The sequence below is a fragment of the Rhinopithecus bieti genome, unplaced genomic scaffold, assembly GCF_001698545.2.
Source record: "Rhinopithecus bieti isolate Rb0 unplaced genomic scaffold, ASM169854v2 scaffold_13243, whole genome shotgun sequence".
In the NCBI taxonomy this organism is placed as follows: domain Eukaryota; kingdom Metazoa; phylum Chordata; class Mammalia; order Primates; family Cercopithecidae; genus Rhinopithecus; species Rhinopithecus bieti.
This window is the reverse complement of record NW_016807353.1, coordinates 53208-66675: the sequence shown is the minus strand read 5'-3', so window position 1 is coordinate 66675 and position 13468 is coordinate 53208. Positions and strand designations below refer to the sequence as shown.

At 52.1% G+C, this 13468-nt stretch overlaps 2 protein-coding genes across 2 annotated transcripts in view; both read left to right on the top strand.

The window, feature by feature from the left end:
* Positions 1-1391, top strand: part of PAGR1 (PAXIP1 associated glutamate rich protein 1) — a 6275-nt gene extending 4884 nt beyond the window's left edge. The window contains exon 3 of the mRNA XM_017881397.1: positions 905-1391. Within this exon, the coding sequence (XP_017736886.1) occupies positions 905-1104 (200 nt within the window). The 3' untranslated portion in view covers positions 1105-1391. The remainder of the gene's footprint in view (positions 1-904) is intronic.
* A 158-nt stretch (positions 1392-1549) lies between these two features.
* Positions 1550-13468, top strand: part of MVP (major vault protein) — a 29327-nt gene continuing 17408 nt past the window's right edge. Inside the window, exons 1-3 of the mRNA XM_017881387.1 lie at positions 1550-1780; positions 11838-11997; positions 12203-12398. Of these exons, the coding sequence (XP_017736876.1) occupies positions 11873-11997; positions 12203-12398 (321 nt within the window). The 5' untranslated portion in view covers positions 1550-1780; positions 11838-11872. The remainder of the gene's footprint in view (positions 1781-11837; positions 11998-12202; positions 12399-13468) is intronic.

Below are 13468 nucleotides of genomic sequence, written 5' to 3'. Positions count from 1 at the left end.
GTGGCGCGATCTCGGCTCACTGCAAGCTCCGCTTCCCGGGTTCACGCCATTCTCCTGCCTCAGCCTCCTGAGTAGCTGGGACTACAGGTGCCCGCCACCAGGCCCGGCTAATTTTTTGTATTTTAGTAGAGACAGGGTTTCACCGTGTTAGCCAGGATGGTCTTGATCTCCTGAACTCGTGATCTGCCCGCCTCGGCCTCCCAAAGTGCTGGGATTACAGGCGTGAGCCACCGCGCCCGGCCTCATGTCACTTTTCTACTTAAAATTTTCCAAGGGATTCCATCTTGCCAGGGAAGAGCATGTCAAAGGAGAATCCAAGCGCTTCTCCTGCCACCTCCAGTTCTCTGCACTCTTTTTTTTTTTTTGGAGATGGAGTCTAGCTCTGTCACCAAGGCTGGAATGCAGTAGCGCGATCTCGTCTCATTGCAACCTCCACCTCCTGGGTTCAAACAATTCTCCTGCCTCAGCCTCCCGAGTAGCTGGGATTACGGGCGCCCACCACCATGCCCAGCTAATTTTTTGTGTTGGCCAGGCTGGTCTCGAACTCCTGATCTCGTGATTCGCCCACCTTGGCCTCCCAAAGTGCTGGCATTAACAAGCGTGAGCCACCATGCCCGGCCTGCACTCTTCTTTGAACAGAACTCTGTTCTTGTCCTGGGGCCTTTACCCTTGCCATTCGCCTGCCTGGTGTCTCCCTGGTCTTCACATTACCTGTGCCTTCCTGTCATTCAAGATCTTTGCTGCTCATTCTCTCTGAGGTCCAACCCTGAACCTCAGGTCCTCCAAGACAGAGGCCTGGGGACCTGCATGTTTAACCAACTCCCCAAGTGATGAGTGAAGTCCAGGCAGGTCTGGTGCACACCACCTCCATCCCTTCCATGTATCTTACCTTCCCCTTCTCCAGGAAGCTCAGCCCGGAGCCAGAAACGGGAGGCCCGCCTGGACAAAGTGCTGTCGGACATGAAGAGACACAAGAAGCTGGAGGAGCAGATCCTTCGTACCGGGAGAGACCTCTTCAGCCTGGACTCAGAAGACCCCAGCCCTGCCAGCCCCCCACTCCGATCCTCCGGAAGTAGTCTCTTTCCTCGGCAGCGGAAGTACTGACTCCCACTGCTCCTGCCTCTAGGGTGCGGTGTCTGTACCTGCTGGGGCCTGGGCCCTCCTGCCCCAGCACAGACACTGAGAAACTTGGGAAGAAGAGAAAAACCTCAAGCTCCCAAACAGCACATTGCGGGAAAGAGGAAGAGTGTGTGTGTGTTTTCTATTGAACACCTGTAGAGAGAGTGTGTGAGTGTGTGTGTGTGTGTTTTTTCTATTGAACACCTATTCGGAGACCTGGACTGAATTTTCTGAGTCTGAAATAAAAGATGCAGAGCTATCATCTCTTAAAAGGAGGGGCTGGAGCTGGAGCTCAACATTTAGGCCCCACTTCAAGGGAGAGGCAGAATTGTATTCACCCAGATTGGAAAATGAATGCCAGATGGGCAGAGGCGCCCTCAGGTAGCACCTGCCCCATCTCGGGCCCTCCAAGCCCTCCCAGTCCCACTCCAGTGCAGGCAGCTGGCTCCGAGGCAGAAACTCGAGCACGCAGGGAGCAGTGCGCTCTCAGCTGCAGCAGAGGCAGCCAGGAGGATAAAATGAGAACCGGCTGCACGGGCTCTTTAATTCCCAAGCCCCACCCCTGAGCCTGGCCTGCCTTGCCCTGCTGGGAAGTGATCCCCCAGGCTGGGTGAGAGTTCCCCATCCGAGGCGTTGGTTGCAGCTAGCTGCACTTCTAGATGTGAGTACATTGTACTAGCCCCCCCAAACCCCAAATCGGGCAGATCTTTGTATCCCTTGAGGCTCTCTTTATTCCTGTCTTGCTTTCAAGAGCTGGCTTCTGCTGGGGTAGGGAAAACATGTCAATCAGACCGGGGAAGGAGGATGGGCGGTGGCTTTGCTTTGGGAGGTTTCACTTTCCAATAGTTGGGGTTTTCTGGGTTTTGAAGTAAAGGCAGTTTAACTCACCAACACTGTCCCCCAGCCCCCTGCAACTCTCAGGCCTCTCTCTGACTTCAGGGTCCCACATGGGAAATCAGGTGGGGGACCTTACAGGGTCATTCAGACCCCATCTTAGTGCTAGATCGGTGTTTGCTCTACTTGCCTGCACTGTCCTGGGACTTGAGCTCTGACCTGTCACCTTGAGCTCCAAGAATGTGATCTGTCCCCATTCAGGGCCTTTAACTATGACAGATAAGGGTTTGTTCCTGCTCCATGCAGGGCTGGGCCAGCTGTTGGCCTCCGTCAATCATTCAGGAAGTCATTAGAGTGATTTCCAGAAGGTGTAGAATTTAGTGGCCAAGGTTCTTTCCTTTTTGGGAGGAGAAAGTGAAAACTAGGATGCTCAACTGGACCCACCAGCCTGAGATTCTGGGGATCTTAGAGCTGTCCCTTGGGAGCAAAACACTTGGGGATGGGGGTGATAGGCTGATGGCCCCTGTGTTCTCAACTCTCTGCCTGGGTGGCCCCTGGGTGATGGGGGAAAAGGCCGGCTGTCACGTGGGGTATCAGGTGGCTCTCTCAGAAACTCCCTTGGCACACAGCACTGGGTTGGCCGTGGGGTGTGGCTGTTTGGGCAGAACAGCCCTCTGTAGCCTTGAGCAGGTAGGGGGGCCACCTTGAGTGGGTGGCCCAGAGACAGCCTCAGGGCTCCAAGGTAACGGGGTGCTCAGGTTATCTTGGGTGCTGCCTTCCCAGGTTCTGGGGGAGCAGAGGCTGGGCGCTGGCCCAGCTTATAGGAAACACTCACCTTTGAACTGCCATTGGGGCCATCTGGGCAGTACCCCACCCCACCCAGGTCCTCTAGTCCTTGATCTCGGCTTAGAATCTTCCTGTTTCTACATGAGAAGCCACTGCCTCCTAATTTGTGGTCTCTACAGTCATACCCAGGTTAGACTTCCGGCTCCATCCTTTGATAACTGTGTGCTCGTGGGCAAGTTTTTTAACTTCCAGGTTCTTGTGAGGATAACATGAGTTAGAGGACACTTAACACTGCCTGGCACAGATTAAGCTCATTGGAAATGGGAGTTGTTACTGGGGGGCGTTCGCCTAGAACACAGGGAAAGAGGCTCTCTCCCGGAAACCTAGACCCAGTGGATCAGAAGTGAGGCCTGCAAAAAGCAGCAGGAGCGGGATTAAGAATTCCAGCCCAGGGCTGGGTGCGGTGGCTCAGGCACCCAGCATTTTGGGAGGCCTGGGTGGGAGGATGGCTTGAGGCCAAGAGTTCCATACCAGCCTGAGCAACATGAGACCCTTGTCTCTGTTTTGTGTGTGTGTGGTTTTTTTGTTTTGTTTTTAAAGAATTATAGCTCAGTTCTATGATTAGGCAAGTTTAGAAGATCGGGGTTCTGAAGCCTGGTTCCTGGGTCGCTTCTGATCTAGGAGGTTCTTGCCTCTGGTGACTGGTCTTAATTGGCAGGAGTGGGAGGAGGGAGGACAAGTGGAGGTCTGGGCTGGCTGAGCTGTTCTGTCTCCCCCTCACCTCCCAAAGGCCACCAGGCTGCTCCCCTTCCCACAAAGTGGCCCAGTTAGGCTGGAGCTCACAAACAATTTCCTTGGGAAGAATAGTTCCTAAAACTGCTGCTTTAAAAAAAAAAAAAAAAAAAAAAAAAACAACTTACATGAGACAGATTCTCAATTTCCATTAATGGTCTCCTAAAGAGGGTAAACCAGGAAGCCGCTGGGTGAAAACAGGCTGCTGGCAATTCCTGAGTCATGTGACCCATTCTCTAACGACTACAATATTTAAATCAGTGAGAAACTCCGTGAAGTCGTGTCCTTGTTTATACCAAACTTCATGTGCCTTTTCCTGAACCTGAAGCTGTGGGAAGGTCTGGGGGCGAGGCCAGGTCACCGACCTCACCTCCAACCTCAGGACGACCTGGAGCAAGAGCCCTGGGGTTGGAGATAAAGGAGGCTGCTTGGACCTGGGTAAGGGAAGGGGCTGGAGGAGAATGAGTGCAATTCCCTGCCCTTGATGAGCAGCCTGCAATCGGAGCTGTGTTTTTGTTTTTGAGACAGTCTCTGCTCTGTCCCCCAGGTCGGATTACGATGGCACAATCTCAGCTCACTGCAACCTCTGCCTCCCGGGTTCAGGCAATTCTCCTGCCTCAGCCTCCCGAGTAGCTGAGACTACAGGTGCCTGTCACCATGTACGGCTAATTTTTGTATTTTTAGTAAAGACGGGGTTTCACCACGTTGACCAGGCTGGTCTCAAACTCCTGAGCTCAGGCGATCCTCCTGCTTCGGCCTCCCAAAGTGCTGGGATTACAGCCACAGTGCCTGGCCTGGAACTGATCTTTATCCTCCTCCCAGTTCCTGCTGTGCACCAGAAACCTTCCAGTCTCTCATACCTTTGACTTGAAGCAGTCACTTTTTTCTTTTTTCTTTTTTTTTTGAGATGGCCTCACTCCTGCTCAGGCTACAGTGTATTCGTGTGCTCCATTTATGGCTCACTGCAGCCTTGATCTCCCAGGCACAGGCGATCCTCCCACCTCAGCCTCCGAAGTAGCAGGGACCACAGGTGTGCACCACCACACCTAGCTAATATTTTTTATGATTTTTGTAGAGACAGGGTCTCCCTATGTTGCCCAGGCTGGTCTTGAACTCCTGGCCTCAAGTGATCTATCTCGGCCTCCCAAAGTGCTGGGATTACAGGCGGGAGCCACCAAACCTGGTCAACAGTCACTTTTTTTCTCACTTCACTGGAGAGGAAGGCTCAGAGGCTAGTAAGTGGCCCAGGAGGATGCTGGCAGTGATAAAACCTGCTGGAGTGACATTTTCCCACTGGCTCTCAATCCTGGATATATATTAAGAGTCAGAGAGAGAACTTTTTAAAATAGCAATGCATGAACCCCACCCGGACCAATTAAACAGAATCACCGGAGACGGGTAGCTTTAAAAAAGATCTGCAGAAGGCCGCGCGCCTGTTATCCTCGCCCTTTGGGAGGCCAAGGTGGGTGGATCACTTGAGGTCAGGAGTTCGAGACCAGCCTGTCCAAAATGGCGAAACCCTGTCTACTAAAAAAAATACAAAGTTACCCAGGTGTAGTGGGGTGTGGTGACATACACCTGTAATCCCAGCTACTTGGGAGGCAGAGGCAGGAGAATTGCTTAACTCGGAGGGAGGCAGAGGTTGCAGTGAGCCAAGATGGCACAACTGCACTCCAGTCTGGGCAACAAGAGCAAAACTCCATCTCAAAAAAAAAAAAACAACAGATTTCCAGATGACCAGTGTGTAGCCTGGGCCAAGAGTCTCTGCTTTAGACCAGAGTTGCTCAGACTTTAATGTATGTGCAAGTCATTGAGAGTCAAGTTAAAATGCCGATGGATTCAGTGCCTCTGGGGTGGGGCCAGAGGCTGCATTGCTAACAAGCCTCCAGGTGGTGCCACTCTGCTCACTGCAGACTTGGTAGGCAGTGTGGTCACTTGGTCAATTGCTATTTAACACTCACTAGCGGCCGCAAGTGGTGGTTCACACCTGTAATCCTAGGACTTTGGGAGGCCGAGGCAGGCAGATTGCCTGAGCTCAGGAGTTTGAGACCACCCTGGGGTGAAACCCCATCTCTACTAAAATACAAAAAATTAGCTAAGCTTGGTGGCATGTGCTTGTAATTCCAGCTACTTGGGAGGCTGAGGCATGAGAATTGCTTGAACCTGGGAGGTAGGTGGACGTTGCAGTGAGCCAAGATTGTGTCACTTCACTCCAGCCTGGGCGACAGAGCGAGACTGTCTCCAAAAAACAAAAAACTCAGTATATCAGCTACTCACAGTTGACCCTGAAGATCTCCGGGAAGTAGTGACTCATAACTCGTTTATTAAGTTTTGCTGCAGCAGAAGTTTACTTTTGAGCCAAGAGTCTGTGATCCGGTCTCCCTCCCCCACCCCGCTTTTTTTTCTTTCTTTCTTTCTTTAAAGAGATGGGGCCTTGCTATGTTGCCCAAACTGGTCTTGAACTCCTGGCCTCAAGCCATCCTCCCACCCTCAGCCTCCCAAAGTGTTGGGATTACAGGTGTGAGCCACCTCTCTCAGGCAAAAGCCCCTCTTTTAACTAGACAATGAACCTGGTTTCTGCTTTGGACAGGCTATTTAGTTCCTGTCCATTTACCCTCATGGTGGGAGAGACCCTGGTGGGATTTGGGGTGAAAGCTGGCTGTGGTTCTTGCAGGAGCCTCATGACCCCTGAGGGAGGTGTGATCAGGCAAGACTGGGCATCTACACTGAGAGCCGACTAGGGCAGGTCTCAGAAGCAGGGACTAAAGGAAGATGGGTGGATGAGTGGATCTGGGGAGCAGGGACCAAGCCTGAGGGCTGGGCAGAGCTTTCCAAAGGTCAACACAATCCTTGCTATTGTCTTTTGAGGGCCCTGATCTATTTTAAGTAAAATGCTCTAACTGCGCATGTCATCTGGAAGGAAACCACAAAAACCTCAATCTGAGACTTGTCACCAACGTGCTGCCTGAGTCAAAGGGTTTTCCTGGCTCACCTCCATTGATGGCGAGGGTAGAAGGCAAGACCTGTCCTGGGTGAACCTGGCAGGTGGTCTAGGCAGAAGGCCCAGGTTTAGGGCATGGCAGGTGGGTGGTCAGGGAGGTGAGGTGGGGTCCTGGTGCTGATGCAGGGACAGTTGCTGAGGGCTTGGCCTCAGAACAAGCCAGGAGTCCAGCCGTGAGGATGACTCTTGCTGAGTCACTGAGCTGGGCGAGGCGTTCAGCCCACCTGACTGGGTCCAGCTGGGGCGGCAGATGGTGGAGAGGCCTCAGCTGTGGGGGGGCGTGGCGGGGATCATCCATTGATGAGCCAATGGAGGGCGTTCCCAGCGCCTGCTTCCAACCTTGCACAGCTTTCTAGAGTTCAGATCTTCCCTGGGGGGCCTCAGAGCCCTGTCCATACCTCCGCTCACAGCCCCAGCCCTTCCTCTTCTCCCATCTGGTTTCCTGGCCAGGTTTCGGCCCTGCAGAGGACCCTCCCAGGGAGCAGTGGAAAAAGCTTCACCTGGCAGTGAAACCCCTACTTGCTGTTCCATCCCTGCAGCTGGGGTGAAACAAGACTTGCCACTGACCAGTAAACAACTGAGGCTTAAACCAGCATGCCAGGTCAGGCGGGGAGCCCCCGGCACTGGTTATATTCCCTAGATCCCTCACTGGATAGGAAAGTTGGGCCTCAGGCACTCTTCCTCCTCTGCAGTCAGAGTGCAGATGAAGAGCCAGGCTCTGTTCTGAGTGCTATATGTGCTAACTCGGTTGATGATGATATCCATTCTCATTTTGTAGATGAGGAAACAGGCACAGGGTGGTCAAGGAACTTGTTCAAATTACTGATCCCATAAGGTTGAGAACCAAGATCCAGGCATCCTGGCTGGGCATGGTGGCTCCAGCCTTAGCTTCCCAAAGCACCTGTAATCCCAGTGCTTTGGGAAGCTAAGGCTGGATGATTGCTTAAGGCCGGGATTTTGAGACCAGCTTGGACAACAGAGACTTTATACCCACAAAAAGTTAAAAATGAGCTAGGCGTGGCGGTACGTACCTACAGTCCCAGCTACTCGGGAGGCTGAGATGTGAGGATCCCTTGAGCTGAGGAGTTCAAGGCTGCACAGTGAGCTGTGATCACTACACTCCAGCCTGGGCAACAAAATAAGACCTTACCTCAAAAAAAAAAAAAAAAAAAAAAGGCCGGGCGCAATGGCTCACGCCTATAATCCCAGCACTTTGGGAGGCAGAGCCAGATGGATCACAAGGTCAAGAGATTGAGACCATCCTGGTCAACATGGTGAAACCACGTCTCTACTAAAAAAAAAAAAATACAAAAAGTTAGCTGGGCATGGTGGTGGGCGCCTGTAGTCCCAACACTTGGGAGGCTGAGGCAGGAGAACGGTGTGAACCAGGGAGGCAGGTTGCAGTGAGCTGAGATTGCGCCACTGCACTCCAGTCTGGTGACAGAGTGAGACTCCGTCTCAAAAAAAAAACAAAATCCAGATCTAGGAGTCCCAGCCCTCTGGACTTTCCAGAACAGGACCCCGTATTGTGGAGCAACTGAGGGGTAGAATCAAAGGTGAGCAGGACGGGGCAATAGGAAGAAAAGACAAGGTCCCCATAAGAGTGGCAAGAAGAACAGAGCCAGGAGATCGGAAGGCAAACCCCTGTGCTCCCAAACCGCAGAAGAGGTTAGACAAGCCACCCTCCTCCAAGCCAAGGGAAAGTAACTTTGAGCAAAAATGAGCAACAGAAAAATATCAAGGTCAGATCTCATACAAAGTTGCAAGATGAAAGAATGAGCAGCAGAATAACCTCCCTGTGATGTGGAAAGTGTGCCAGGAAAACAAACCCAAACTAACCTCTTTCAGAATGAGGCAAGGCAGTGAGGAAACTATATAAAAACATGAAAACAGCCGATCAGAGTTGTAGGCCCGGGCAGTCTGGGTCGGAATAGGTGCCCCGAACCACGGGACTGTGAGGCCTCCCTAGAAAGACAGGACCAGGCATTCCACCAGGGTTCTAGTCCCGACAGTACCACTAGCTTGTGGCCTTGAAGGATTCATTGTCCCTGTCTGGGTCTCAACTATTGAGAGCTCCACTGTCCCATATGGGATCAACCAGCCATATTTGGCCATTTAAATTAAAATTAGCTGGGTATGGTAGCTCACACCTCTAATACCAGCACTTTACGAGGCTGAGGATTGCTTGAGCCCAGGAGTTTGAGACCAGCCTAGGCAACATAGCAGCACCTTGTCTCTGCAAAAAAAATGAAAAAATTAGCTAGGCATGGTGGCACGTGCCTGTAATCCCAGCTACTCAGGAGGCTGAGGTGGGAGGATCGCTTGAGTCTGGAGGTTGAGGCTGCAGTGGGCCATGATTGTGCCACTGCACTCCTGCCTGGGCAACAGAACAAGACCTTGTCTCAAAAAATGATTTTAAAATTTAGTTCCTCAGATGCAGTAGCCACATTTTATTTTTTTCCGAGACAGAGTCTTGCTCTGTCACCCAGAACTGGAGTGCAATGGCGAGATCTTGGCTCACCACAACCTCTGCCTCCTGGGTTCCAGCAATTCTCCTGCCTCAGCCTCCCAAGTAGCTGGATTACAGGCATGTGCCACCACGCCCAGCTAATTTTTGTATTTTTAGTAGAGACAGGGTTTCTCCATGTCGGCCAGGCTGGTCTCAAACTCCTGACCTCGTGATCTGCCCGCTTCAGCCTCCCAAAGTGCTGAGATTACAGGCATGAGCCAGCATGCCCAGCCACTAGCCACATTTTAAGTGTTCAGGAGCCACATGTGGATGTGGCTAGTCCAAAGACAGCACAGATTTAGAATATTCCCCATCATTGTAGAAAGATTTAGAATATTCCTCATCATTGGACACTGCTGAGTTAAAGGGTTTTTGTTGTTGTTTTTTGAGATGGAGTCTCGCTCTGTTGCCCAGGCTGGAGTGCAATAGCACGATCTCTGCTCACTGCAACCTCTGCCTCCCAGGTTCAAGCAATCCTCCTGTCTCAGCCCCGCTAGTAGCTGGAAATACAGGCACCCACTATCATGACCGGCTAATTTTTATATTTTTAGTACAGACAGGATTTTGCCATGTTGGCCAGGCTGGGTCTCAAACTCCTGACCTCAGGTGATCAACCTGCCTTGGCCTCCCAAAGTGCTGGGATTACAGGCGTGAGCCACCGTGCCCAGCCAAGTTAAAGGGTTTTTAAACAATAGCCGGGCAGTGCAATGGCATGGCTGTAAGGCAGCAGGGGGTGGTGGGGACTGTGGTAGGTGGGAAAGCTTGTATTCCATCTAAATGGGGCAGCTGCTGCTTGACTATAGGCTGTATTGCTGGTCTTCTAATTCTTCAAGTGAAGCAGGAATTGGGATTTTGTGAAGACTCACAATTTCTAAACAAAAAGTTGAAATTTTACAGATTGTGGGGCTCAAGTGTAACTCCTCTTGGGCTGTATCCAGCCTTGATTCTATAATTTGTGGCTCCTGCCTGTTTGTCCTCGGCCAGGCCACTCCCTTCTTCCCCTCACTTGTATTTTTCACCTGGGGTTAGAGGCTGGGTAGATGGTGGAATTGATGAGGAACTACTTTTTTTTTTTTTTTTTTTTTTTAAGACAGAGTCTCATTCTGCCTCCCATAGTGCTGGGATTACAGGCATGAGCCACTGCACCTGTCCTGGCCAGACATTTTTGAGGCCACCACCAGACAAAAGAGGCTCCTCATCGGCCAGGTGTGATGGCCCACACCTGTAATTCCAGCATTTAGGAGGCAGAGGCAAGAGGATTGCTTGAGGCCAGGAGTTTGAGCCCAGCCTGGGCAACATAATGAGACCTCGTCTCTACAAAAAAAACAAAAAGGCTGGGTGCAGTGGCTCACCCCTGTAATCCCAGCACTTTGGGAGGTTGAGGCAGGTGGATCACAAGGTCAGGATATCAAGACCATCCTGGCTAACGCGGTGAAACCCCATCTCTACTAAAAATACAAAAAATTAGCCAGGCGTGGTGGCGGGCGCCTGTAGTCCCAGCTACTCAGGAGGCTGAGGCAGGAGAATGGGGTGAACCAGGGAGGCGGAGCTTGCACCAAGATCGCACCACTGCACTCCAGCCTGGGTGACAGAGCGAAACTCCATTTCAAAAAAAAAAAAAAAAAAAAAAAAAAGCCGGACATGGTGGCATGCACCAGTAGTCTCAGCTACCCAGGAGGCTGAGGCATGGCTTTTGTGAGCTATGATCGCACCACTGCACTCCAGCCTGGGTGACTCCGTCTCAAAAAAAAAAAAAAAAAAGTCTGACCTGAGTCTCTTAAGGATGAGGCCCTAGAGCACCTAGTGAACTTGGTCCCATTTGTGTGACTCAAAGGGACTTGTCCAAAGTCCAAGGGTTGCTGGGGGCAAGGGTGGGGCTTAGTAAGGGCATGTAACATTCCTGAACAGGCCAAGCACTGGGTGAAACCACTCAGGATTCAGAAGCAGGTGGGATGGGATGGGTGGAACATGATAATCAATCATCCCCCTTCTCCCTTTCCACCCCACCCTTGCTCACAACTGTAGGAGCTAAGGGTGGGAGAGAACTGGGGAGGAAGGGGCCAGAGTGATTTGCAGTGTTACTAATGCAACTGGTTCTATGGAAACCTCAGTGCCGTCTGGGATCCCTTTCATGAGCAGTGGACTAGGTCTTCACATTCAGCCCAGGATTACTACAGCGTAAGAACGGTGGGGGGGAGCATAGACACAGCTCATGCAAACATTCCTTTTGTTTGTTTATGGCTGAATCCTAGCCACTGGACTACCTGAGGCATACAGATATTCTTTGGCTGTGGGCTGACGTTTGAATACAGCTGGGGCCTCAGGATTCTCTGAAATAAAGGGCTGCCTCCCTCTGGAGGAGCCAGGCAGCTCCTCAGAGCAGCTGCCCATTGCGTGCTGGACAAGGCCATGTCACTGCCTCCATGGCTCCGCAGTCTCCCAGCTTGCTGTATCTCTCCACCTTAGAAACTGGGAGCGCCTTGATCTGAAGCTCTTTGCAGTGCTGGTGGCAGTGTAGGGGAAAGTAGTTGATGGGAGCAAGGGAAAGGAATCGGCAAGGAACCCAGGGCCTCTGGTTCACTGCGTCAAGCCATTCTTTACGGTCAGGATGGGCTGTGTCGTCTTGGGTGGGGTGAAGACAGGGAGCGGTGAGCATGTGGATGCGGACAGGGAAGGGTGCAGTGACCTGGCTGGAGGAGGTAGGGCCGTATCCCATCCAGAGTCTGTCTCCAGACCCATGACTGCCCCATCCCAGGCTGCCTGGGTTCATCCTGTGTCTTCTCCCTCACCTACCAGTCATCTTCTGGTGAGCCCTGGGCTTAAGAGTCACCATGGCAACTGAAGAGTTTATCATCCGCATCCCCCCATACCACTATATCCATGTGCTGGACCAGAACAGCAACGTGTCCCGTGTGGAGGTCGGGCCAAAGACCTACATCCGGCAGGACAATGAGAGGTGGGTGTGGGGGCTGGGCTATGGGGGAGCCTCAGGGATGTGGGGGCCCAGTGGTCTGGCTGGCATGATGGTCCTTTTCCTCCTCCGTTTCCAAGCAGGAATGGCCCTCGCTTGGGTGATAGAGAGGTTTCTCTCTCATTTGGTGTCCCCTTTGGTAGTGGAGACCTGATCCCAGGTCCTCACACCTCTTCTCATCTTCCTGCAGGGTACTGTTTGCCCCTATGCGCATGGTGACCGTCCCCCCACGTCACTACTGCACAGTGGCCAACCCTGTGTCTCGGGATGCCCAGGGCTTGGTCCTGTTTGATGTCACAGGGCAAGTTCGGCTTCGCCACGCTGACCTCGAGATCCGGCTGGCCCAGGACCCCTTCCCATTGTACCCAGGGGAGGTGCTGGAAAAGGTACCTGGCTTCCTCTCTCCCTATGCCCCATCCTACCTGTCCTCCACCTGCCTTGGGCTCTGTACTGCTGCCACCTTCTTCTTCTTCTTCTTCTTTTTTTTTTTTTGAGGCAGAATTTAGCTCTTGTCACCCAGGCTGGAGTGCAGTGGCATAATCTTGGCTCACTGGAAGCTCCACCTCCAGGGTTCAAGTAATTTTACTGCCTCAGCCTCCCAAGTAGCTGGGATTACAGGAACCCACCACCACGCCCGGCTAATTTTTGTATTTTTAGTAGAGATGGGGTTTCACCATGTTGGCCAGTCTGATCTCAAACTCCTGACCCCAGGTGATCTGCCCGCCTCAGCCTCCCAAAGTGCCGGGATTACAGGCATGAGCCACTGTGCTCAGCCTGTACTGTTTTCTAAAGGGAAAACAAACCAGGGCAGTGGGAGGGGTGGGGAGAGATATTTGCTGGCTCTCACCAAGGGTGGAATTGACTCACTGTACTTCCACTCACCTCCAGCCACCCCCGTCCTCCACACATGCCCCAAACACACCTGCCTCTTTTCTGAGAACTATTGGTCCATTTCACCTGCTAATCTCCCAGGCTCCAGAGCCTACCAGAAGTGCCCAGTCAGTCTGGCATTAAATGGCATGTGCCAAGATTAAGCAGTTCATTCACCCAGTGCCAGACACTGGTGGGCAGTGCCAAAGCAGCAGTGACAAGCCCAAGCCCCGGGCTGTGCCTATTCTAGGAGAAGCCATCACAGGCCTGAACCTACAGCCAGGCTCTTGTCCCCCTTTGGTCTCAGGCCTGGGCCTGAGCAGGTGGGCGTCCCACCTTCATTCCCTTACCTATTCTTCTACCTTTACCTTCTGGCCATTTAATGGTTTTTTTACTGACTTTACTAATCAGTGCTGCTTGATCCTGAAAGCATAATAGCAGGACATGGGGAACTTTTAGAGACATTCATGTCCACTTAGGTGCAGACAGTTTGGGGGAAGAAGTGTGTGGGTAGAGAGAAAATGAAGAATGATTAAGACGATAACCTTTAAGGAACCCAAGTGAAGAATACATAGGGATTTTGTAC